This window comes from Girardinichthys multiradiatus, chromosome 19, assembly GCF_021462225.1.
Source record: "Girardinichthys multiradiatus isolate DD_20200921_A chromosome 19, DD_fGirMul_XY1, whole genome shotgun sequence".
Lineage (NCBI taxonomy): Eukaryota > Metazoa > Chordata > Actinopteri > Cyprinodontiformes > Goodeidae > Girardinichthys > Girardinichthys multiradiatus.
In genome coordinates, this window is record NC_061811.1 from 15,943,275 (window position 1) to 15,971,078 (window position 27,804).

Genomic DNA, 27,804 nt, shown 5'->3' on the forward strand with positions numbered 1-27,804 from the left:
ATGAACCTAGGAGTTGCCAAAACAACGTCTCTCAAAAGCTAAAAGAATATTTATGTTACAACAAAATCATAGGTTTCAACTTTGCTAGAAGGAGGGGAAAAAAAAGGGGCACAAAGATTAAAGTTAACAGATCATGAATCACCAGGGAATGAGGGATGGAAATCCTAACAGGCAGTCACTGTTGTACAGATTGTTTACGATAAATGTACATGAAAACAATGTTAGCATTTTATAATAACTGGTTATTTTTTACTATAATTTTCATTTCAACAAGATATGAGACAAATATGCATAGTACATGCTGTAATGATCATTCTCAGACAGAAAATTGGCCCACTTTAAATGTAGAACCAGCCTGGAAAACTGCAATCGCTCTGATCTTCCAAAACAAACTTCAGTGAAAGCCGAGAGTAGTGGGAAACCAGGGGAATGGGCAACAATCCCTCTGGGTTCAAACTGGCTATTTATAAAATCGAGGAAAATCGAGTAAAACAACGAAGATGGTTAAACAAATACTTATACAAATTAACTAATCAAGTGTTAGCTTTCACACATCAATCTATGACTATCTGATCACATGAGAGATGGCAAATGAGAACAAAACGGGCACAAAGTGCAACTATGTGTTTAAAAAAATGAGCGTTTTGGAAGCCAGCAGTGTTTTATTTAAAGAAACATTAAACCACTTTATTACTCTTGTTTCTCTCTGTGGGAGGAGAGTCTGATGTTGTCATTTAATCCCCAAGAGCAACGCAGTCTAATCTCTGAGCGCAGACTACTTGCTGTGCTCAGTGGTAGCTACTTACCTAATTAATTAGATCCATTATTAGCTTAGTGAGGTGAAATGACCTGCTTTTGTCTGTTTCTGACTGAAACGTGGAACTGGAGCCTCTGGCCCAAGGGAAAAGATAGCTAGAGTCTACCAGAGGTCTTTATTATAAAGTGACTGACAACTAGAGGAGGAAATTATGCTTTTATATCCTGTTGCTTTCAATGGGAGCTGTAAATATTTTAACATCAACATCAAGCCATAGTTGCAAATTAGAACAACAGCTAATAAAGGCTGTAGAAACTGCTCTATGGCAATATAAGATCAGTTGTTATAAAAAGAAAACCAGCAACTCTAAATGGCTTCATAATGATGCAATATATTCATATTTATGTACCAGTAATCTTCTGATGCATTTTTTTTCTGCTTACATAACTACACAAATCCCCCAAAGGGCTTATTACAGCCTCAAACGTCCTCAAACTAAGCACATCAAAAGAGCAGTAAAATTACCATTAAAATCAATTATGCAATTCCAACCCTGTGCTAACTCAGACAAGCAGCAGCATTCATTCAGACCAGATAGTTGCCTGTTAAAACCAAACAGGGAAGTGTGTGTCCGTCACAATTCTCTGCTTCTCCTATCACTCCCAAAGGGATAAAAGACCCTTAATAAAAAGGCAGTGAATCTTCCACACTGTTATCCTGGACGGCCAGCGGGGTAACACCATCCATTTTGGGTTCTAACTTATTTAGAAGCATGTTGTCCTGGGGATTTTGCAACACCACAGGCAGACAAACTCAAACACACACACAGTGCTTTCCATGTTATTAAAAACACCATAAACCTCAGTTTTAAAACAAATTTTTACCCATTCGTATCTGCTTACCTACCTACCTTTTTCCATAATACTCTAAGTGTCTAACAGTGAGTTGTAGGTCTGAACTGCAGGCGGATGAGTTTTCATCACACAGCTTTACTGGTATAGAAAGGTCAAGGTTTTTCCTCTGGAAAAGATTACATTAAGGGTGAATGATCTTTTTCAGAGATATGCATCCTACCAGTGTTTGCTGCATTTATGCAACCCTTATAAAGGCAGCTACTGGCTTTGGATTGCATGCTAATAACCCTAGATGCACCTTGATTGCCGTCCACACAGCCAGACGTTATCGGAAACAAATCGATTAAGTTCAGAACACATATTTAAAACTTTCTCATATACGTTTTCCTTTTAGTATTGGTTTTTTTCTTTTTGAATGCAATCTGTTTGGTAGACATGCCAGATTAGGAAATGCAGCCAATCTTTGGGAAAAATCACAGTTAAGGTGAGGGTTAAGGTAACTCGAGATAATTTCTGTCTTTGTGTTGAAATGAAAGTAAAATCCTGTTTAACTGCAGAGCTGTGTAACACCAACTGCTCCCTCCCACTCACTGTAAAGTCATTGCCTCTCCTCCCATTATGGACATATAGTAAGCAATCACATTAGAAAAGCTCCTGTATAGTACAATAAATCAAAGATTTAACAAGCTGACACATTACAGACAAACGTTTTCTTCCCTTTGAGATTATAATGATCTTGTAGGGCAAAAAAATATGTTGATAAAGTGCACATCATATTTTTAGGGATGCAATAAAAAAATGAAAACGTTTGTGAACTACTAGCTGTCTAGTAAATGAGATATGCTGCAATTATTTTGGGTTGAGGTTTTTTATATAGCTGTATTTCTATGTATTTCTACCACTGTCCCAGAACAGTGGCAGAAATACATGTACAAATAAAGTACATATACCAATAAGGACTTTATTGTTTTGTATATTTTCAGGAATGCAGACAAGCCAGCTCTGTAACCTTGAGCTGTTTGAGAAATCATTGTTATATTTTACAACAAATATTTTACCAATTAAAACAAGTTAAATTTATACATTTATTATGAAACTTCAAAAAACAAAACTAAAGTGCATTTATACTCCTTAAAAGACATATCTGAACTGGTTAAAATCTGTATCTGTAGGTCAGAACCATAGAAAATCATTGATCAGAAAATCTCTGATTAGTGGATTTCTAATAATAACAACAACAAGCCAGAAGCCGTCTCATTCTTCTTGACCCAGCGGATGTGCTGTCCCGGACTTCCAACAGGTTTTAAAAATAGCTTTCTGATCCGGCCCTGAGAAGGCAGCTGCATGTCTGGTTTTTGTTTACATGTGGTATTTGTCTTTGGCTGGTAGAGCTATGACTTGTAATTATGGATGCAGGGAAGGAATGCATTTCTGATGGGATCCTGAACCCTTATATCCATTAGAACCAAAACTGTCCATTTAAGTTCAGTTCTGCCAGAAGACCCGAAGAACCTTTTACTGTCTGTTTTTAATCTTGTCTCTGTCAAAGGTTTCTGTGTTGCAATCTGTAGTATTGCTGAGGATCATGAAATTTTAGTAATTTTATCATCAGAAATTGTTCAATATTTTTTCCGTTTTTCATGGAATAAAAACTGAAATTATGAATGTAAGAAGGGCACAGCCTCCTCATTAAGTCTTTTTCAGTTTTTTACCATCATAATCCCAATTTGTTTTGTTTGCAAAATATTTTCTGGCAGTAAAATAAGAAATGAGCAAAAACATAATAACAATAAATAATTTTTTAGCATTTTATCATTGCACAAGTAAAAAAAAAAAACCATTGGTATAGCTTCATATTTATTTATTTTTTAAATGGGGTTAGAGATGATCTCAGTGTTAAGAGACATATTTGAGACGAGCCAGGAATGTATTCCTATAAATAGATTAAAGGTTAATCTCAGAGGTTGTCGTGGCCCTCCCACCAGAAGGATGGATAATCTAACTTTGTGGCAGACTCTCCTGTTTTGTTTCTCTTCCTGTCAAAGGGGAGTTTTCCGTTCCACTGTCAGTGCATGTTCAGTATGAGGGATAGCTGCCAAATCAATGACACTATGCAGTCGCCTGTCCACTGTCGCTACATGCTCGTCCAGAAGGAGTAAAGTCAGTGATTCGATGCAGAAAACCTTTTTCCGGATTGAATTATAAATTGAACTTGATTACTCTGAATAATAGCAACAATCGAACTGGACTGCAAGTAACTGAATTTTAATCCCTCTGTATGTTTGGATTGAATTGACTTTTTGTCAATTTCAGGTTATAAATTAATTAATTGAAGTCTCAGTTAACGCACAGGTGTGAATCTGCTGTTTTGCTACTTTCTCATTCTTTTGAGACAGACCATCAATAAAATCTGAGCCTCATTGCTTGTTTTTTTAGACATGGATCATCCACTTACAATATGCATAAAATACAGCTTTATGCAACAATATTCATTTCCCGTCAGACTGTCAGCCAGTCTTCCAGCGTTTTAAAAGCTTCTTCCTTCCTTTCTGCCAGACTCTGTCTGATTACCATCTTTTCATCGTGTTCTTGCATCTACAACCTTTTCATGTTCGTCGGAAACGTTGCTAAACAGCTCTGACAGGGAAAAAGACAATGGGATACAAAGCTGACTCTAAAGAGTGGGCAGCCCTGATCACTGAGGTTTTCTGAAAACTGATCACTTTTTAATACATTGTTTGTAGTTTCAACACTTTCGATTTTCAAAAAAATCTCAAAAAAGAAAGATCTTTAACTTTTCTCTTTTATGAACACTTTTTTTTGCATGGGGTGTGCATTAAATATAACCTCAGCAAATACACAACAGGTTTTAAAATTATAATTTGTTTCCCAGCAGGCCTGCATCACAATCTAAATATTTAGCTTTGCTTGTGTTATCAGTAACAAACACAATCTGTGCAAAATCAATGTGACCCCGAGTGGTCTCAGTCTCCATACTATACACCGCTGTGAAAAGAAATATTTGACCCCTTATAGATTTATCCTGCCAGTTTTTATAAATTTAGAATTAAAAGTTTCCAATCATCAAACTAATTTAATATCAGACAAATACACTCACTGGCCATTTTATTAGGTACATCTTGCTAGTAGCAGGTTGGACCCCCTTTTGCCTTCAGAACTGCTTTAATCCTTCCTGGCATAAATTCAAAAAAGGTACTAGAAATAGTTCAATGGTTAGGAATGTATGTACCTGACTTTTGTGAAGTGCCTTGAGACAACATGTGTTGTGAATTGGCGCTATATAAATAAACTGAATTGAAATTCCTCAGAGAGTTTGGTCCATATTGACATGATAGCATCACACAGATGCTCCAGATTTGTCGGCTGCACATCCATGATGAGAATCTCCCGTTCCACCACATCATAAAGGTGCTCTATTGGATTGCGATCTGGTGACTGTGGAGGCCATCCGAGTACAGTGAACTTGTCGTCATGTTCAAGAAACCAGTCTGAGATGATTCGTGCTTTATGACATGGCGCGTTATCCTGCTGGAAGTAACCATCAGAAGATGGATACACTGTGGTCATAAAGGGATGGACATGATCAGCGTTAGGCATCGTGGCGTTGACACGATGCTCAGCTGGTACTAAGGGGCCCATAGTGTGCCAAGAAAATATCCCCCACACCATTACACCACCAGCCTGAACTGTTGATACAAGGCAGGATGGATCCATGCTTTCATGTTGTTGACGCCAAATTCTGACCCTACCATCCAAATGTCGCAGCAGAAATCGAGACTCAGTAGCAGAAATTGAGACCAGACATCGTTTTTTCAATCTTCTATTGTCTAATTTTGGTGAGCCTGTGTGAATTGTAGCCTCAGTTTCCTGTTCTTAGCTGACAGGAGTGGCACTTTGATGTGGTCTTCTGCTGCTGTAGCCCATCAGCCTCAAGATTCAACGTGTTGTGCATTCAGAGATGCTCTTCTGCATGCCTTGGTTGTAACGAGTGGTTATTTGAGTTACTGTTGCCTTTCTATCAGTTCGAACCAGTCTCACCTCTGGCATTAATAAGGCATTTGTGCCCACAGAACTGCCGCTCACTGGATATTTTCTCTTTTTCGGACCATTCTCTATAAACCCTAGAGATTGTAGTGCGTGAAAATCCCAGCAGATCAGCAGTTTCTGAAATACTCAGACCAGTCCGTCTGGCACCAACAACCATGCCATGTTCAAAGTCACTTAAATCAACTTTCTTCTCCATTCTGATGCTCGGTTTGAACTGCAGCAGATCATCTTGACCATGTCTACATGGCTAAACGCATTGAGTTGCTGCCATGTGATTGGCTGATTAGAAATTTGCATTAACAAGCAGCTGGACAGGTGTACCTAATAAAGTGGCCGGTGAGTGTATAACCTGTGTAGTTTTAAAATGCTAATTATCTTATCATTTTGCGCCTTAGGCTAATAATTTGCAATAACGGCCACTTATCATTTGTGATAACTAGTAGTAAGTCTTTGCTGTTAGGGACTTTTTGATAACTTTTGATAAAAGTTGTTTAATGATCTGAAACATTTAATTGCCACAAACAATTAAGATAACAGTTTTTATTTTATTTTTTTTATGCATAAATAGTGCCATTTATTCTCATGTTCTCAATATAACTAATTTCATCTTTTCTAAATTTGTTTGATTCCTTTCCAAAAATTAAGTTTTAAAAGACAGCACATTTTATTTAACTTGAATAAGTAAATGCTGTTGGAGCAGTTTTATGTGTTTTTACAGTTTTCATAGTTCATTTTTTACCGTACAATAACAATCTGGAAGACTTCATAAAGATTAGTTCATATGTTTTGATATAACGGAATAAAAAGGCTGGAAATTATTTCCTCCTAAAGGAAAGCTCAGGATGCTGTTAGACTGCAAATCCGATCAATACTGACTTTTCTTCCAAATAATTGCAAACCCCAAACTATATACTGAATGCATGCAGGACTAAAAGTTCCAGTTAAAATCCAGAAAATGCTATAACTTACCCACACAATTGTCGCAGAGGCTGCAGTGGGAGGCACGTGGTGGTCTGAAGATTTTGCACGTGAAACAATACTTCAACTTGACTGTCTGGCCATTGATGACGACCTCTCTGGTCCTGGGAGGAGGCCTGTAGCCTGTGCTGCCGTTGGCCACATCTTAGGATGAACAAAGAGAGAGGAAACCATGTGACATTAAGTGCATGGGGCTTTAATGTGTGCTATGAATATTTTAGTGGGACACAAGCAACACCTACTTTTTTTTTTTTTTAGCACAAATGATGTCTAGAGGTGAGCTGCTGACCCACAGATCAACAATAACATTCTTGACTATGGTTAAACGCTATAGGTTTCAGCCTTAGGAGAGGAAGTGCAAATATAAGCAGGACTCCATCCTTCGGTATACAGAGAAAGCTCAGCTATTCAGTAGACTCTCTGATATAAAGCATCAAAAAGACAGATAAAAAGGTGGTTTCGGTATCTAGCAACAATACAATGCAGGCGTGTTCCGATGGAAGTGTTTCAGAAATATTTAACCAACGGGTGGGCTCGGGAGAGAACCGAAAGGCATTGGAAACATTTCATCTCAACGCAGGGTTGGAAATGCCATGGGATCCCCCAGAAGTGCCTGAGGAGTGAGCACTCTGTTCATGGTGTTGTGATGGATGGCTTCTTCATTATAGCTTTTTTTTAGTGAGGGGATTGCTTGACAGTTGTAAAGCTGGTTTATATAATGTTGATATCACTTTAATATATTAATATATAATAGGCACTTCACACTATAATCCCTAAACTAAAATAGAAATGGAGAAAGGAAAACTGTGGCAGCGGCTTTTAATGGTTTTATGAGAAGTAAGAAAGCAGAGATGAGAGGATAAACGGTAAGGATGAGAGAGATGACAGTAATTTTTTATGAGATAAAAAGTAGAGCAAGTATCCTACTATGGTTGTGCCTGCTCAGAGCACTCTTAAACAGAAAGAGAAGGAAATAGTGTGTGTAGGAAGATAATTTTGAGATCACGGTGAAGCCTGTATCTTCAGAATGGTGTGTGTGTGTGTGTGTGTGTGTGTGTGTGTGTGTTAGTGGGGGGTTTAGGGACTGCAAAGCTTATGTGGGTGTTTGACATTTCTAAAGAGAACAGTGGAAATGCAGCTTCTATTGAGATCAATGCCTGCAGCTCTCTTCTCTCCCAGTGTTGAGGAGGACAATAATAACAAAGTTGAGAGCAATTTGGAGGGTGATCTGCTTTCAAAGCCCCTAACAGCAGACATGACTATGCTTAGGTTATTATAATAATAAAAAATCTAGAGCATAGAGAGAAATATAAACATTTAATGTCTTTCAAAAATATGAATACCTCTTGAACTCATCGACATTTTGTCCCCTTGCAGCCACGAATTAATGCAATTTACTGGGATTTTATGTGATAGACCAACACAAAGTGGTGTATAAATTCTTGAATGGATTTTGCTTGACAATCCTCTTAATGCCGTGGTCATGAATGTATCGCCATGTCACACTGCAGTTCTTGATGTTCAATAATGATTTTTTTGCTGAAATCTTTTTTTTTTGCCGTGGTCTGTCAAACTATTAGTTAAAAGCGACCGCCATCAGACTTCAGACTGAACGGTCCACGACTCGCATGCGCAGGAGGAGCATGTAGACATCACACAGCAGCATCTGGTTCACAAAAGTAATATCTGTGTTAATACACTGTGAGAGCACAACTATTACCAATAGCCTTGTGCGGAGCAGCGACTGCTACCTCTTCAGAGAAGTAAGTGTGGATGCTTAGGTAGAGCCTGAACAATGACGTACAAGTCGGATGCAACATGACCATTCTGACTGCGAACGCTTTGAAAACTATTGCATATGTATCCAATTTGGTACTACATATGGAAGGGGCACTATTCGGATTTTTCGGGAGGGGAACAGATCGGAATTGGGCCGTTCTGACTAACATAGAAGTCTGATGTGGCCGCGTTAGCGTGCAGTGTGAACGTCGCCTATGTACTGTATTAGTTTCATAAACCATTAGCGGAGTAGCAAATTACCATTTCAAATTGTACCTACTTTCTAAGGGGGTACCTTCTGTTCTAGATGTCAGTGGATGTTTTATAGACCCTTCTCAAGTCTGTCCACTTATCAGTTTTACCCTGATGCCTCCAAATTTTCATACAGTTTTCCCACAGGCAATTAGACTGCAGTTGTTTCCTTGTTGACCATTACTCCACTACATGGTGGCCAGGGATCGTTCTTAGTTTTACTAAAAAGGTAATGATGTCTTAAGCCCATTCATCTAATACACTTTGGAAAAATGCCAAGATAAAGTAAAAAGAAACTTGATCATACAGGATTATTAATATTTTGATCTCATAGATTATACTAAATTATTACAGATTAACTATTGGCCTTGTTTGTCTCATTTGTGACACCACAAAATGTCTTACTTCTTTTAACTAACTCTGTTATACTAAGATTTGTCATTACACTGAGGAAAGGTATTTCTCATTCAGATGGAGGCGTCTGCTCGTAAAACCTGAGCAGTTTAGAAAAAAATGATAAAGGTTTGCTCAACAGTTTCCACAGTGTTAGGCCTCTGGGATGCCAATTTAATTCATTGCTTTTCCATGAGGATTCCTGATTACTGTTTGCTGAGATTATTTCCTTCTTCTGTGCTGCACTGATGTGCCCACACTGCATACAAACAGGTAGCATTTATAAAAAGCTGAAGAAAAAGCCAAACAATGAGAAGATTATTCATGAATGGTTAAACAAAAACAAAAAAAAACATGTTTTTATATATTTTGAATTTAGTAAATCATCAACTAGTTAATTTCTGTCTGAACCTGTTAATTTGAGCATAAAGTTTGGCTTTTAAACCCAGTTTACCATCCAATATAGGGCACTTTACTAACAGCCGTCACTACAGGCACAGATAAACAACAACAAAATCTCATATTATACTGGAAGGCATCAAATGAAAGGAAAGATGGTATAAATAATAAATGAGTATAAATTTAAACATCCAACATCAGTGAGTTTTCTGTCCAGTCCAATACGGTCTCTGGCTTAACGTCTTCTGGTTTGCACAGTCTGAGGCTCAGACCAAAAGGTCTCCTTTAACCAGAAGTAGGGGGCATTTGTGAGAAGCACGACAACGAGGGCACCTTCATATCGAACATCTAACCGGATGAAAACAAAGGGGACGAGAAGACTACAGTATGTGTGTGTTTCAGCTTAAATGAATTGAGATTCAATTAAATTAAGATAGAATTTCTAATTTAGTGCGTAATTGCTGATCAGAAATTTCCTTCAGTCCAGACCAGTTCAACTGTTCCAACATGTTTTTAGGTCTACAGTGACAGCTCTCTTCTGCTTCCCCAGCCGCTGTTCTGTCACCCACATTATTGCTTTCAACGTTTATACTTTTCAAGTTCCTGTCACAGCAAATCCAACATTAGAGAGGAAGCAGAAAAATATTATTTCTTCCTCGTGCAATTTAAAGACTGTAAAATGGCTTTTAGAGAATGTCAACAATCCCTAACGATTATAGGAGTATTGAGGTATCTGTGTCTATGTAAAATAATATTGTGTTTGATGTTGAAGCAAACTCCACATGGATGAATCTTCACCTAACAGGCCAGTACACCAGGAGATGTGGAGGAGGCAGTAGGAGGGCAACAACCCAGCAGCAGGACCGCTACCTCAGCCTTTGTGCAAGGAGGAACAGGAGGAGCACTGCCAGAGCCCTGCAAAATGACCTCCAGCAGGCCACAAATGTGCATGTGTCTGCACAAACGGTTAGAAACCGACTCCATGAGGATGGTATGAGGGCCCGACGTCCACAAATGGGGGTTGTGCTCACAGCCCAACACCGTGCAGGACGCTTGGCATTTGCCAGAGAACACCAGGATTGGCAAATTCGCCACTGGTGCCCTGTGCTCTTCACAGATGAAAGCAGGTTCACACTGAGCACACGTGACAGACGTGACAGCGTCTGGAGACACCGTGGAGAGCGATCTGCTGCCTGCAACATCCTTCAGCATGACCGGTTTTGGCAGTGGGTCAGTAATGGTGTGGGGTGGCATTTCCATGTGCTCGCCAGAGGTAGCCTGACTGATCCTCAGACCCCTTGTGAGACCATATGCTGGTGCGGTTGACCCTGGGTTCCTCCTAATGCAGGACAATGCTAGACCTCATGTGGCTGGAGTGTGTCAGCAGTTCCTGCAAGATGAAGACATTGAAGCTATGGACTGGCCCGCCCGTTCCCCAGACCTGAATCCGATTGAGCACATCTGGGACATCATGTCTCGCTCCATCCACCAACGTCACGTTGCATCACAGACTGTCCAGGAGTTGGCGGATGCTTTAGTCCAGGTCTGGGAGGAGATCCCTCAGGAGACCATCCACCGTCTCATCAGGAGCATGTCCAGGCGTTGTAGGGAGGTCATACAGGTACGTGGAGGCCACACACAAAACTGAGCCTCATTATGACTTGTTTTAAGGACATTACATCAAAGTTGGATCAGCCTGTAGTGTGTTTTTCCACTTTAATTTTGTGTGTGACTCCAAATCCAGGCCTCCATTGGTTAATAAATTTGATTTCCATTGATGATTTTTTTTGTGATTTTGGTGTCAGCACATTCAACTTTGTACAGAACAAAGTATTCAATGAGAATATTTCATTCATTCAGATCTAGGATGTGTTATTTGAGTGTTCCCTTTATTTTTTTGAGCAGTGTAGTAGAGGTCAATTACTTAATGCCTTTGCTTACATGTCACAACAGTGTTATTTAAAGAGTGGCCCTGCCCCACTAAGCGACAGCAAGACCCCAGATAATGGTAATTTTGCTGTTAGCAGAGCGGGCTCTAATTAATGATTTATGATTAATTTTTCTAGTTATCCTTCTACCAAACTTTTTCTTCCACTGATCTTGTACTCGTATATAGCACTCTTTTTTGTGGCTTAATTTCCTGGTAGGTGGCGTCAGTGATTGCTGGACATGTGTCAAGTCAGCAGTCGTCCAATGATTGTGCAGATAACATGGCTATTACATGTCTGTACCAAAAATCCTATTTTTTTTTAAACCGGTCCTATGTAATAGTTTTTCAGAAAATAAATTCTTGCTTTTTATTACCTGTAAGCCATAACTATCAAAACAGGAGATTATCTTGTCAATACATTTACAGAAAAAAAGGTATCTTTGAGGTCTTATACAGAAGTGGGGCACAGTTTGCCACAGCATGAATGCAATAAAGTGGTTGAGTCAGAGCAAATTCCACATTTTAGACCTACACGATTTTTAAATCCAACAAGCTTCTTTCCAGCGTCTCACTGCAACATAAAAACTGTATCTAATGCAATAAAACTGGCTCCCCTCTTTGAAAAAAAGGCTCTAGCTGGTCACTGTTTGAATAGGATATATATTCAAGTTTGGCATCTGAACACTAGTAAAGAATCAAAATAAAAGTTGTCAGTCGAAAGTTTTAATAGGGAAAACAAGCTTTTAAAAACACTTCACTTTTCCACCATTTTAATGATCTGTAAACACAACCATCGATTTGTTTTCTGTACCAGTTTACACTAATTAACACCTTAAAACACCTTAAAATAGAGTATTATAAACTTGGCTTGTTCCCACATGCAAATCATTTCCTCCTGCAAACCAAAACCCACACATCATGTTTTATTTCCTCTGATGGTAGCAGAAAAGAAAAGAGAAAAAACAAAAAGACAGAATTTGTCCTGAAAATCAGAGTGAAGCTTTGACCATTTCAGGGGTAAAGAAAGAAATAAGCACTTCCATCCAACTTTCTTTCTGATTGCTGCTTCACAGAGGATTTTGGATCTGGCATGATGAAGCTGAAATCATGCCAGTCTGTCTAGCCCCGACACATTGGGAAGCCAGACATGTACAGACATCAAATGCAGTAGGTCAGTGAGTAATCAGCTTGGTTGGATTTTGTTTCTTACAAGAACTAAGCAATATTTGCCACTTTTCCACTGATTTTCTTGCCAGCACCGGTTTTCTTGCGATCATTAACAAGTGGACACAGAATGGAGCAAACATTTTATAACATTTCTTTACCATGCAAACATGTCCTGTTTGATTTTCTATGTGGTAGAACATTTATTAAGCCACCCACTCAAACATGAAGCTGAGTGTGTTTGACAGACAGCAAAGCTATCAAGTTTCCCTTCTTGGATATGGAACATGAGACACCTAAATGTCCTTGTTCTGTTCACAGATTAGGTCCAACGCTGCTTAGTCAACAGATCAATAAAATGTGTGTTGAACCTGAGCCTTGTGGCACTTTATTTTTGAAATCATTGTCACATATTTACAGTGCAGGTCTACTGCAAAATGACATAAAAGTGGGCAACAAAATTTGCTCAAAGCCTTAAAACTAAGGTTGAAGAATGGAAAGCCACTTAAGTTAATAGAGTATGATTGTACAGGCAGATAAGCTAATACTTTGACAACATAGTGTAGATTTATTAAAGTTATCAGTATTAGACAGCAAAAACTATAAATCAGAAAAAAAGATGGCACACTACAAAAAGGCCTAATATGTAAAACGTTCCCCACGTTCCCTAAACCTGTAACTGGCTTTGGTTGTCTAGGTGTTCATCAATCCAGAGATGTAAAAGTTACTGTGAATGAGTCACGCTGTAAGTAGGAGAGAAGGAAATGGAGAAAACGAGGAGGATGAGAAAAGACAGGTGTGTAGTCCATAACAGAAAAAAAAAAGTGAAAATGACTTCTTCCAACCATCAATCTCAGCCTTTTTCACAGGTTTTCTTATTTCGTTCTTCTTTTTTCCATCCTCTCTTATTTAGATTTTTAATTCACAAAATATTGTAACCTTCTGAATTGTAATAATGTACAGATAACAGTATTTTGTGGCTCTACTTTAAGCATCAGGGCAAACATAAGCATATATGTACCAAGGTTTGATACATTTTAATGGAAATCCTACAAACGAGATCTACTTTATCAAAACGCAAAACAAGGTATCTGGTAAAGTGGCTGCAATTCATTGGACATCTTCTAAATCCAGTCCTCATTTACTCTACAATCTCTTATTCATATTTTTTTTGTTTTCATATTTTTTTAACTTAATGTCAATCTGCATACTTCCATTCACATGGATCTCCCCCACTGAGAGACAAAAAGGTTATTTATATTCTATTTAAATTCAGTCACAAACAACAATAATCAATGTAAGAAAATTACAATATTCAAACAAAAGCTTTCAGATTTGTTTGCAATGCCTTTTAATTTATTTGTTAAAAAAAAACCTCCAATAGATTCCAGCATAGCATGGTACTTCTACACAATGCTGTCTCTGTCCGCTGCTTCAGGTTTTCTGCACTCCAGCTTTCCTCCAAAGGCTTTTAAGTCTTCTAATGAGATTACTTAAGATAGCCCAGGGTTTGTTTAATGAGGCCCTAATGGCCTGAAGCACTGAAGAGGATGATGGCTGAGAAACAGGAGTTTAACACTCCAAACTAAGCTATAAAAGTATAAAGAAGGCTTAAAGACAGCTAAACTGGTGAGTTAAGCAGTGATAATCCATTTAGCTACTAGGTGTCAGAGCACATTCAGAGACTTGATAGTTTGTAACTAAACCAGCAGCGATGTTTGAACGGTGACGTGAACCGACTAAATGACATCCCTTGAGAAATCAGAAAAGTAAATGCAGAAAATGCAGAGGAGGAACAGAAAAATGTGCCCCGACGTGGGACACTGGAGAAAAGAAGATGGAAATTTCTTCTCCCAACCGATGTTTGTTGAAAGTACGACATGTTTTACAAAGATAATGTTATACAAATGACCTACAGTCATGAACAGCTTACAAATCATTTTTGCAAACTGATTATAAAAAAGGTTAGACACATTTTGAAATGTCAGTTTTTGTGTGATTAGTGCAACAGTTTGTCATGAATTGGTCACCAATAAATCAACCAGGTTGATCTCCAGATCATTCGGTCTTATACTCTCCTCTTTAGCCCAACCTACTGCTTCTCCACAGGGTTTAGGTCTGGGGACTGAGATGGCCAAGGAAGAAGGTTGATTTTGTCTCTGGTGAACCATTTCTGTGTTAATTTGGCATTATGTTTTGCATCATTATCCTTTTGCGACACCCAGTGATGACCCACTTTCAGGGTAAACCAATATTTTCTTTCAAATCTGTCCAAAACATGCAGTTATAGTTAAAATCCCAGTGGTCTTTATCAAACTCATGATTTTTATGTTTGTGATGACTAAACATCTCTTAGCTTCCTGCTCACTGTGCAAGGTAGAAAGATAAATATGGGCCCTTGTCCAACCTGGGACTAAGTGATGGGCCTCTGTCATATTATATATCTATCACAGGAAAAGGAAAGTCATCGATTACACAATAGATGTTCCTATAAATTAGAATAAATTTCTAAAAATAAAAATAAAATCTTTAAATTAAATATCATTTAAAGGGTGGGTGCCATTACTTGTGCAAAGGAGGCTATTCCATGTTATGAATCATTTCCTAATAAGAAATTTTCCTCCACACTAAATAAATCATTAAAGGTTGGATTTTTCTAAAATGCTCTTAGGTCCTGTTAGTTCAGCTAGTCCAGATGAAGTGCTCCCTAATGCTCCAACAGTTTTACTTGTACCATCATAAATTAGATTAAGTACTTATCAAATGGCAATTTAAGACCACGTAATCCATCGAACTTGGAGAAGATATTTTGTAATAAAAAGATCAGAGGCCATTTGGTCCGTGCAGCACTGATAACTAATTCCAGCAAAAACAATGAGTACCTTTAAAGTCGACTGAAGCCCCTATTTCTTTGGCTGTGCTGATTTACTGAGGACACCTCATCCAGTTAATGTGTCAGGGAGGCAGTAAAAATCCACACAAAAGCTTGACACAGCAACACATGGAACATTTTCTCAGATAGGGGTGAAGGATAGATTCTATGGACACAGGACATACACAAAAGCTCCCTCTAACATACAAAGTAGCATCGTAATACATTTGCGTCTTTGTGATCCTAAAACAGGAGTCATCTGTGAGAACATGAAGGCACAAAAGCATAAAATTATACAAAGAAAGGGTTTCTATTCCTCCTTACAAAATGATTTAAATGAAATCTCTTACCTATTTGCCTCTCCAAGTCCGCCGCCTCGTCAGGGGTTGCCCTTGGCAGGACGCCGGGGTCACTGAAGCTGGTTCTCAGTAGAGTCCCCAGTACAAACAGGAACAGAGCTCCTCCTATGACTGGGATGATGGGGGTCAGCTCCAGTGCCAGGAATGGACAACTGGTAAAACAAAAACAGATGATGAAGAAAGAGAAATGGCAAATCTGAACCAGAAATGTAGAATTCTCCTTAGCTTAGAAACTATAAACAAAGCAGGAAAAACTTGAGCCAGCTAAAAATTGGAGCTTCCTGTTCCAGCACATTTAAGCTCTATTTTTATTCCATTTCAACATTATCAGAAAACACAAAGACAAAACTGGGAGACAATTAATGAGGGTGTTTAAATTAAGGAAGCAGTAACATTATTGCCTAATGACAAAGGGAAAACAATCACAAAACAAACAGAGAAACAAGTACACAAACAAGTCAGTTCCTCATCTGGTCGGTTTCACATAATTTAAATATCCAACAATGGAAAAGAACCTTTTAACATTTTGTCACGTTACAAACACAAAAGTCAATGCATGTAATTAGGATTTTATGTGATAGACCAACACAAAGTAGTTCATAATTGTAAGTGCAAAGAAAACATGGACACAAGGGGGCTGAATGCATGTTGGTGGCAAATAAAATTTACCTTTTTTCCTTCCATTTCACAATTATCCAATCTTTTGTGTTGGTCTATCACATAAAATCCCAATACAATGAGTTGAAGTTTGTGGCTGTAACATGACAAACTGTGAAAAAGTTAAAGGGCCAGGCATGTTTTTACTAGACGCTTTAGCCGTTTAGGACACAAATCATTTAAGTGCAACCAGGGTTGGCATAGGCTACTGTTTTCTTTCTATCTGAAGTCCTTTAGATTATACTGGTGATTGCGTCTTTTTCCACATCTAATGCATTAAATCAGTTTCTGATGGACACAGCAAAAATATCACGTTCTTCTCCGTAACATGTAGGAGAGCAGTGACGTTGGCCACTTATTCTGATGAAAGAATATTCTGAAGATGGTCACCAGAACCCTGCACCCAAGGAATGAGCCAACATACAACCACACTGTACACAAACGTATTTCAACACTAAACCTACCCCCTTAGTCCAAGCAATATGGCAGAGGTGTGTACACAATGAGTCATTTATTAATCACAACTGAATTTCAAATCAAATATAAACCCCAACATCTCTACAAACATTTTTAGAGCTGTAAAAACTTTTCTGAGAGAAAACCTGCTGCTCTCTACCAATGAAGTGACATTGACCTACGCAAAAATAAAATATATGTCTGGGACATCAGCAGGGGGATGCAAGCAGGACAACACAGTTCAGCAGAAACATTTTTTCAGGTAAAAAAAAAATAGGCCTTTCTTTTTGCTATATTTCCAGGTTAGGGAGTGCATTTGCTCAAACAGCCTCCATGCCTCACCCCTTACAGCTTTCTAATCCTGACGTTTGATGGTGAAGCAGGACTTTTTCAATCAAGATGCTGAAGCTAGATATTAATACTTAATGTAAAGATGATAATGATGTATGCATTTAATCATAAGTATCTTCTTTATCACAAGATAAAACATTTGTAACCTATAGTGGTCTGTGTAGTTTTTAAAGAAGAAATTACGCGTTCAGTGTGGTGACCTGACAAACTGTGGCAACTTGCTGTTAAGGAGGGTGCAAAGGCTTGAAAGGTGGGCAAATATTCACTTTTCTTCTTTCACCTGTCTGTCCTTCAGAGCATTGGGCCCTACTTTGGATGGCTCCACTCCACTTAGCCCGTTTTGCAACCATTCCCATTACTAGCTTTTCTGACCCCGTAATGGCCCCGGGGTAATGGCTAGTCAGCAGGTCCCATCAGGGCTAAGCAGAGCCGAAATGTGACTACAAAAATATTAGTGACCACAATGGTCAGAGCGGGTGGCTTGAAAATCACTGTTTGAGGACTTGATGTGCGACTGTGAGTCTTTATTTTACTTTGCATGTTCGTACTTGAAACTTGACATGTTTGGTTGGCTTACACTGAACCAGGAACAGTAACGGTTAATAGCAGCACAGGGCACGACCTGACTGCTGGAGGTGGACCTTCATGCCCTAACACCAGCTGTCAACGTGTCAACTCAAACACAACAGCTTTTCATTAGGAGAAGAGCAAGGACGAGTGGAGTCGAGCCATGTGGTGCTGGAATCATGAATGGAAAAGAGGCAATCAGTAAAAATAATAGCTGTTGATCCAATGATTCAAGGTCTGTTTGACTGCATCATTAATTTATTCCCTGCATGTCGGCGTTACATCAGCTTGGTCAACACTAGAAGAAATGTTGCTGGATGTAGTGGTAACATCTCATGAAATGGGATTTGATAATCTAATATGGATCACACATTCTAGAAAAAGCAGATACTACTGTTAACCAACTGATTCCAGGTGGTGTCGCTGTAGGACTGATTCTTGGTTGATTGATTCATCCAAGACAACATAGCTTACTGTAAAGTGGTGTATTTTGATGGCTAGCAGTATTTAGCAAACCCTATTTTTAAGTAGAGATTGACAGTTTAGTTAAAATTCATTTTAATAAATTTAATGTTTTTGTCTGTTGTAATAATGCTCCACTTACAACGATTTTCCTACAAAGCTAGGCTGTTTGTGATTGCACCTAAAATCCAATAAAGTTTAACTTGCAGCTTCAGAAGTGTATTTTGATATGCCCCCAAAGTGAACCTGGATAATCTGCGATTCAGTCAATGTCTGCTTCTGAAAAGGATCAACAGCGCAACAGAGAGCAGATCATGTATTGTTTTAGAAATAATTTGTAACATAATCATCTCCATTCATGAGAGATAATTCATCAGTGCATGTCATTCTGTTCTTTCCACTCCTGAGTGGATTTCCAGCCTATTAAGCAAAATGTTTAAAAGTCAGCCTTTCTTGGATAAATAAGAGGAAATGGATGGATCAAATAATTATCAATAGAAGCTATATTTTTAGTTCTCCTGACAAGGAAACTAGAACAGTGTGCAGTAATGTGTGGGGTTTAGGTTCTAACTGGCCTCTATGTCTGCTTGGAGGTACACAAGGTTGTCCCCGATTTTCTTCAGCAAAACTCAACCAACCTTGTAGCTCTTTAAGAACAGATTCCCCTCAGAGCTTTTTATGTTGTTCAGAGTTTAGCCATTAAAATCAGAGTTGAAAAAGCAACTAAATGAGCTAGTATACATAAACAGGGGCAATTTCTTCTATTAGCCCTCAAAATCTTTAAAAGATGAAGGCACAGCTATGATTATGTTACCCTGTTTAAAGAGTGAGTTTCTTCTGGTGCTGCTAGGTTTCTGTCAAGTAATCCAGTTGGGTCAGAAAGGCCAACTCTGGTTTGAAACAGTCTCAACGTGAAGAGCAGGATTTACTTGTGAGTCGAGATGGCAGGATCTGGTACTTAAGAACTAGTCTCAGAGATTCAGTGGTTAGGAATTTTATTTGGCTACAACACAGTTTACAAATACTACACGAACAGCCAGTTTCTAAAGTTAATCTGGTGAGACTCCACTTCCCCAAAGTGTCTGCACAGATAATGATGAAAACAGAAAATAAAATAAACGCAAAAAATTAACTGTGTTAAAATTAAGTTGGGCCAAGCACTTTAGGGTAAATCATTACAGATGTGATGCAATCATATAGGCGGTGACAAGTAAACATGACTAAATACAATACCATTAAACTAAAAAGGATCGGTACCTTACTTTGTCTGTTATTTTTTAATTAGCCTGTTGCTCGGAAGTTGTCCTTGTACTGCAGTCAATTTAGCAACAAGGTATTGCACATCAAGGGTAAAGAAACAAACTGCAGACTATATTGCAAGACTGTGTTCTGTAAACAACCATTTAACGCAAAAGTACTTGTTTCAAACAAAACTGCCGCCCTGAAATCTGGATATTTTTGCAGCTATAATTACTGAGGGTTCTCTGCTGATCAAGGCATTAATCTTGATGCAACAAAAATAAAAACAGAAGAAATGCCCCTCCAAAAAAGTGGTTGGTTAAATAATGGTTTTCTAAACTTAAACATGTTTCTATTTCTTAAACATGTTTCTATTTTATGCCTTAAATAAAATAATTATTTGTCATCATAAAATCCTCCCTAAGTCATTCCTTAATTAAAAAAATTCAGCTGTATTAAAATATTTCAGGTCACAAAAAATAATTACTTTTTTCAATAGAAATCTTCCTCACTGTCAGCATCCAACTTTATCCTGATTTCCCATCTGTAACATCAGCATTTAAAATATTCTGTCACAAATATACTTTTCATACATGTTAATATCACAGACACTGGAAAAACATTTAACTTGCAAGAAATACAAAGGGGAGTAATAACATGTGTTGCCATCAGTTTTGTGGATAGTTAGGGCACTGCTGAGAGAACAAATCTTCAAGAAACACTGCAAATAGCTGCTTCTCCACACATTAATGTTAAGTGCTCACTGATTTGTATATTTCTCTGGTGGTGTCAAAAATGTAACTTCAACTTTCCAAACTGTCCCTATGACTTCAAAAGTGAATGCAAAAATGAATGCTGCATATTTTGTTTGGACGAATGAGCAAGAAGATGTGGATGTGAACCTCCTTTGACGTGAAAACACCGCCATATTTCAACGAAGTTAGAAGAAAAAACTCTCATAATCTGCTGTATCTGTCCTTTAACAGCCACGTCTCAATGAGTCAAACATCAGTAACATAAAAATGTGATCAAGTCCAGCATGAAGCGACATTTCAAACAGACTGAACACTAAACCCACCTGGGAAAAAGGACATATCCATCAACCCCACGCCTCCTGTGAATCTGAATATATAAGTATGTTTATGCCCTGCAGGTATACAAAAACGTGCCCGGTTAAGCCCCCTTGAAGAAAATGTCCCCAACATTAACCTTCACGAGCAGCAGTAAAGACAAGAAGACATTTCAACATCTCCTTTTTCTTACAGGAATTTAAGAGAGAAGAAATAACATTCAAAAAAGTTACATTGTCGTTTTTATTTGCTTCCAACCAAGTCCTGTATTTACCTTGGAGGCAATGTTGCCATGGAGACGGACAGAATGCAATGTCAGACATGGTAAGTTTCAAAAGGGGACGTGGTTGCCATGGAAACAGCCACATGAGTGAGCTGAAGCCTCAGAGGAAGAAAATAAAGAGGAGCAACAGACTTTCAGCAAGACAGACTAATGAAATCTGATGTTGGAGTGACAAAAACAAGGCAGCCATCCAAAAATAAGGCCAAAACCAAAGGCCACAGAGGGAGGCTGAGGTAAAGGCTACAATCCAGGACAACCCTAAAAGTCGAGAAGCTGTCTTTAAGCATAAAGTGGGCATAGGGATTAATCAGACCACATCAGGTTTGCAGTGCAAGCTGCATCTTTAATAATCACATTCCCATCACTGATAAGTCAGGTGAGGAACACAAAAATACACCCGCTACATCTGAAACTGGCTCTGCTTTACAAAGTTACGTCAACTTCGGCTCTACATGGTCTACAGGTCTGGATAATTTAACGCTGGCATACAAAATATGTAGAAACAAATTCAGGGAAGTGACAGTTAAAAATGTGTTTTTGGGATGATATGCAAAAGAGCAAAGAGAGCCTTATTTTGCCACAGCATACTTATTGCACAATTTTTTTAAATGGTATAACTGGAATACCCTTGATGTAGACGGGGTATAAGCTCCAATATCTACATTTCTCTGGGAAACTTCCAGTAATCCTTAGAGAATCCACTCAGTCTGACATAACCTCAAAGTACAGCCCGCATTTCTTGCGGTTTTCTCCATTCGCCTTTAACAGAGGGTGACTTTTAATCTTCTGCCATAATACTACTGTTTGATTTTGTGGGGGTTTTGTGCTTTTCCTTGACATTTGGACTGCTTTCTCTTACCTTAACAAAAACTTTGAGCCTAATGTGAGTAACAACTTAAAATATTATTTTAACCAGAAGGAAGAGCAGCAAGTCCCATTGTTGTGCCTTTGTTATTGGCTGCAAACAATCCTCTTGAATTCATCTTACTCAAGTCGATGTGAAATTTCTAGGGCACTTAATTATGCCCAACAAATTTAATTGTTAAGATTTCTTTTACAGTACAGTTCTTTTTTACAGAATTAAAAACAGATAACTACAGATTTTATAATAAACAAATTTTACTTGATTTTGTTATTGTAATAGTTAAACGCAAAAGTGTGTTTATGACAAAAAATTACTTGTAACATTTTTGAATGGCTGTAACAAATTGTCTTGCACGACCCACTGTTGGTGGCGGACGACAATTTTAAATTCAATTCAATTCAATTCAAAAATACTTTATTAATCCCAAAGGGAAATTAAATTCCACATGTATGTACAGATAAACTGGGATAAAATAAATTTAAAAAAGAGGTTCTCAACTTCAACCAGAAAGCTTGGCACTCCTCAAACAGAATATACAAGGAAAGCTATGATAGAGATGCACTGAGAAATTATCTGGTGACTGGAATCTGTTGATTTTTAGCTTTCCCAGCCCCAAACAGACTGGTTTTAAGCTCAGCATTCCAGTATTTCTCTGATCAATCTGTGGTGTGCATGTAAGCGCCTCCAAATCCCTATAACAACAACACTCTTCAGTAAGGAAGATATTAATGAGTAAAGAAGACTCAAAGTAAGCTATTGTAGCATTGGTGAGGTTTAGAAATTAACTCAGAAGGATAAAATAAGAGGCCTTTTGAAATTAAACCCCTTTCTTTAAAGAAGCTGGTTAATGTTAAAATAGTCTGACGAAAAAGACTGCTAGACTTTGGAAATGAGCAGAAACAGCTTATTTCATACCCAACATTTTCAGATAGAAAAAGGAGCCATGTGCCAAGCAACAACAACTTGTACCCACCTTGGGGACATTTTATTGCATTGGAGTTCTTTTGGGTTTTTTACTTCTGTCCTCATTTACTACGCTTGATTTGGAAATGCAAAAACCTCAGTGTTAAAGTAAGGCTCTGCTTTTTACATTATACCCACTGGAGACAGCAGCTTGCAGTTTGTAACATTAACTTCGCTGATCACTAAACTGAACGTGTTAAAAGGCAGCTGAAAATATCAAATCCGGTTCATCTTGTCCGTTTTAAAAATTGCCGTCTCAGACACAGGGTCACAGCATCTTTAAGGTTATACGACAAATAGAGGAAGTGTGGACGAAATTAGGGTGCAGCAACACCCCAATATTCAACTGCAAAATGGACCAAGTTAAACCACGGTGAACTTTGGCAAGTCTTAAAGCAAATGAGTTCCCACTCATTTGCTTTGCAATGAGTTGACGGACCCATCATTGAATCTGCTTATGTCAAAAAGCTCAACTGGGAGTTAATCTTGGAAGACTTTCATCTCAGCTTTATTCAATCACGTAAAACTTGCTTCACTCTACACTGTTCCTAGGCTGTCCTTACGATGTCCCCTGAGAAAAACAGATCTTTTTTTCTTATGGCAACTCTAAGAATAATGATCCATTGATCTGTAAGAAAAAACATTTGTCTAACAAAGTTGATACTATCTGGGCGTGCTGTTTTTTAAATGGTGATCACATGATAAAAACTGTTGTCAACATTAACACTGGAACATGTGAGCTTGAAATGTGTTTATGGCTGTGTTAAAATGCCTCTGTGGCCTTTCAGGTTAAAGCCTCATTAATCAACCGGGTATATGGAAACAAAGACTCTGTCTGCTTGGGCTCTTATTACATTTTGATTGCGTCTGACGGCAGACGAGGGCAGAATATGAACCTCCTCTTAGCTGTAGGGTAATTCATTTGTCTGCAAAACAAGTGAACATGACATGCTTCTGCAAACAGTTGCTTTTTTCTACCCAGACTCCTCCACAGATTTCAGTCCAGATTGCAGACAGGAACCAATGGTGTACTGTGAAACATATGTTTTCCAGAAACCTGGAAATTCTGTAGTTGTAAGCATTCAGCCTGTGTCATGCACTCAGACCCCCCTGAAGCAGGGACTGGATGTAGCTCAGAGCAGCGGTTTGACAAACAGAGTGCAGGGTGGATTAAAGGCTTGAAGCACGTTGAAGACAGAAATCACACAACACAAAATAAAAAGCAAGAGGCCAGAGGAACTGATTGTTGTACTGGAGTACATCCCAATATTCTAAAATAACCTACATCTTGTAGTCTGAATTTTTTAAGTTTGATAACTCAATTAAAAGTACAATTAACTCTTTTTCCCACATTTTTGCTCTTCTGTGAAGTCATCCATCGGACAAAGTGTAAGCCAGTGAGACCAAATCTGGAGTGGCACTGTACTGGTGTGAGAGGAATGCTTTCTTTGTCTTTTCTACATCTAACATGGGTGTGACTGTTTGAGTTATGTGGACAAAGATTGTTTCGCAACTATTTGCCTGACAACACTCAAAAAGCTTTATTTTCTTGGCCGAGCGTGCAGCAAACCTTTTCTCTACAAAAACCAACAGTATGAAAGACAAAAATGTTACAACGTTACCTTCAGTGGTGTCTTAAGAGTTATTGTATTCATACAATGGCTTGGGTATTTATTAAATGGATTTTCTTTCGGGTTCTTCTGTGTTTCCTTTTCAAAAGGAAGAGAAGACTGCTTCAAAAGGAGCTACACCTGAAGATACTTTGAAAAGCTTTGTACCAGCCCACCGAACCAAAACTGAAGGGGAAGCCTAATTGTTTGGTTGAAAGAATTACTGGGCAAAAGTGAAATGTGGGCAGGTTTATTTTCAACATTCTCCAAAGCATCTCAGCTGCAAGGATTAGCAATCACATGGAAAAAAAAAACTAACTAGTACATCTACATTTCAAGAACACGGTTACCTAATGTTGTTTGGTTCTGTTAAAAGATTTCAATGTAGGTTAATATTGGTCAAAGTTCTACTTCTTTTACCATTTTTATGTACTTGATGGGAATTATGATGGGATCACTGTAACTGCATTTTTAGGCAGATGAAAAGCAGAATAGACAGCTTCCCATAAATTGGGCTGACTTGTAAATGTTTTATGCAGCTGTCAAGTTTTTTGTTATGTTGCATTAAACAGAAAAAAACAGCATTACTTAAAAAACTACTAATAAAAGGAGGCTGTTTTTTTTGTGAAGAATCTGTCACACATAGAAGATAAATTACGGAATCTGCGGCTTTTCTTGCCTACCACAAGGATGCATTTCATCCTGAATGAAGTGTGTCAGACAGCAGCCTTAAACAATGTTCAGTTCCCAACAGGCTTTATAAATAGACAGCTGCAGTATTTATTGAGGTATTAGAAAAAAGCAGTGCAACGTACACACCATGAAATTTAATCTTTCAAGCATTCTTGTACCATGTAACTGCATAGAATCTTCTAGAATAATACTTCCCCCACTACAAATTAAATTTTTTGCTTTTGTCAAACTTAAATACCAGACAAAGTTATGCTGAGTAAACACAAAAACCATTTTCAATTTCTGATTGAATTTATTAAGGAAACAGAAAACTATCCAAGCAACCTGGTCTCGTAATGTCCCACTTGTTAAATCACGATTTAACTAATTATCCCCTTGCTCAGTTTGTCTAGAAATCCCAAACTTGACCACTGCCAGACTTGCCAGAATCAAGAAATCACTTAAACAGAACCCATTAGATATCATGAAGGCAAAAAGATCTCAAAGGCAACACATATCTGGAGCTAAACAAATTCAAGAACTGATATTTGCCTAAAACATTGACATGTTTCAGTCTGAAAAGCCCTTCAAAGTCTAGAGTTTCAGACCACAGAAAACTACAGTGAGAGCCATTATGCACAAAAAGAGAAAACATGGAACGGTGGTGAACCATCTCAGGAGTGGCCAGCCAACCCAAATTACTCTAGAAGCCCTTTGACGATTCATCCAGGAGGTCACAACGTCTGAACAACACCTAAAGCACTGCAGGCCTCACTTACCTCAGTTAAGGTCAGTTTTTATGATTAAACAATAAGAGAGTGGGAGCAAATGGTATCCATGGGAGAGCTCCAAGGGTAAAACCACTGCACAAAGAACATAAAAGCCACATTTTCCCAAAAACATTTTAAAGACCCCAAAGAAAATATCCTTGGGATAAACAAGACAAATCCAGTTACGTCTGCCACAAAATGAACTAAATTTAAAAAAAAGAGCGTCATACCAACAGTCTAATGTGCCGGTGATGTTGTGATCGTCTGGAGCTACTTTGCTGCTTCAGGACTTGGATGATTTGAAACATCCACAATTTTTGATCTCCATTAGAAAATCCTAAAGGAGAATGTCCAAGCATCATTTTGTGACATTAAGCTCAAGCTCACTCGGGTTATGCAGCAGAACTAGACTCCAATGAACACCACCAATTCCAACTGCGCATAGATTAAAAAAAAGGTTTTGGAGTGGCCTAGTCAAAGCCAGACTTAAATTCCATTGAGATGATGTGGCAGGACCTCAGACAGGCTGTTCATGGGTCAAAACAATCCAATGTTGCTGAAGTAAAACTTGAAGGGAGATTCAAAACTCGTCCTTCGCTCTTAAGGATGGCACAACCAACTTTTAGTATTAGGGAAAAATTTTGTTTTTCATACAGCGTCAGGTTAGTTTGGATAGATTTATTTTCCCTCAATAAATCAAATGGAAGAAATCTGAAAGGGAGCAAATACTTTTCACAGAATTGTAGGCCTGCATCAAGTAGTTACGCATGTTTTAACAGTTATTGGCACAATTCTTGTTTTTATATCTAAACTTTTCAGGTGGAAAAAATAAGTGTTACTTTTCTGCAAAGACCACCAAAGCCAAAAATGAATAATGAAGAAATACAAGCGACAAGAGTAGTGAACACCTCAACCGTTTAACCAGGTTTTACACATCTCAACATAATAGTTGCTGATGTATTTAGTTTATTCTCTGGCACTCAAAGAAAAATGCAACAAACTTGGTGGATTTTCACAGAAATTCAGAATTTAACATTCAGAAAGAGGCAAGTTCAAACAAGTACAAGGAGTGTCAAAAAGCATAAAAATTAGGCCTTGATGGTTGACATCTAGTTGAAAAACATGTTAGCCTGTAGCACAGCCTGACAGAAATTTTGACTGTTTAGGACTACACTAACCACCAGGGTTCCTACACATTTTACAGATTTTCATACTTTTTCCGGGCTTAAATTTCAAAATATTTGTCAGTATTTAAAACTTTGTAGTTATTTTACTACAAAACATGTAGCTATAGTTGGGTTTTACTATAATTATACAGTGCCTTGCGAAAGTATTCGGCCCCCTTGAACTTTTCAGCCTCTTGCCACATTTCAGGCTTCAAACACAAAGATATAAAATTCTAATTTTTTGTGAAGAATCAACAAGTGGGACACAATCAGGAAGAGGAATGAAATTCATTGGATGTGTCAAACTTTTTTAACAAGTAAAAAACTGAAAAGTGGGGCGTGCAATATTATTCGGCCCCCTTGCGTTAATACTTTGTAGCGCCAAACTTTGCTGCACAAAATCAGAATTTTATATCTTTATTTTTGAAGCCTGAAATGTGGCGAAGGGTTGAAAAGTTCAAGGGGAGGGCGCAGCGCCGATGGTGTAGGGGTTAAGCGTGCGACCATATACGGACGCTACAGTCCTCGAAGAGGCCGTCCCGGGTTCGAGTCCCGGACCCGGCGACATTTGCCGAATGTCTCCCCTTCTCTCTACCCCTCTTTCCTGTCTGCCTACTGTCAAAAAATAAAAATAAAGGCCACTAGTGCCGAAAAAATATGTAAAAAAAAAAAGAAAAGTTCAAAGGGGCGAGTACTTTCGCAAGGCACTGTATTTTGCTAATCATGAACCAAAACAATACTCGAGTTGGCTTCCAATTTTGAAGTGTGGTAAAGAGCAACACTGTGATTGTTCAAATTAGGAAAGGATTATCATACGGTAAACAGAGCTTGTTTTAAGCACATCTTGTGATCTTTGATACCTTCATAT

The 27,804-nt window shown here is 38.3% G+C and overlaps 1 protein-coding gene across 1 annotated transcript in view; it reads right to left on the bottom strand.

Moving 5' to 3' along the window:
- LOC124855630 (palmitoyltransferase ZDHHC14-like) overlaps positions 1 to 27,804 on the bottom strand; it is a 52,296-nt gene that overhangs the window by 15,641 nt on the left and 8,851 nt on the right. Inside the window, exons 3-4 of the mRNA XM_047345618.1 lie at positions 15,797 to 15,957; positions 6,649 to 6,801 (exon numbers count right to left, since the gene is read on the bottom strand). Coding sequence (XP_047201574.1) covers positions 6,649 to 6,801; positions 15,797 to 15,957 — 314 coding nt within the window. The remainder of the gene's footprint in view (positions 1 to 6,648; positions 6,802 to 15,796; positions 15,958 to 27,804) is intronic.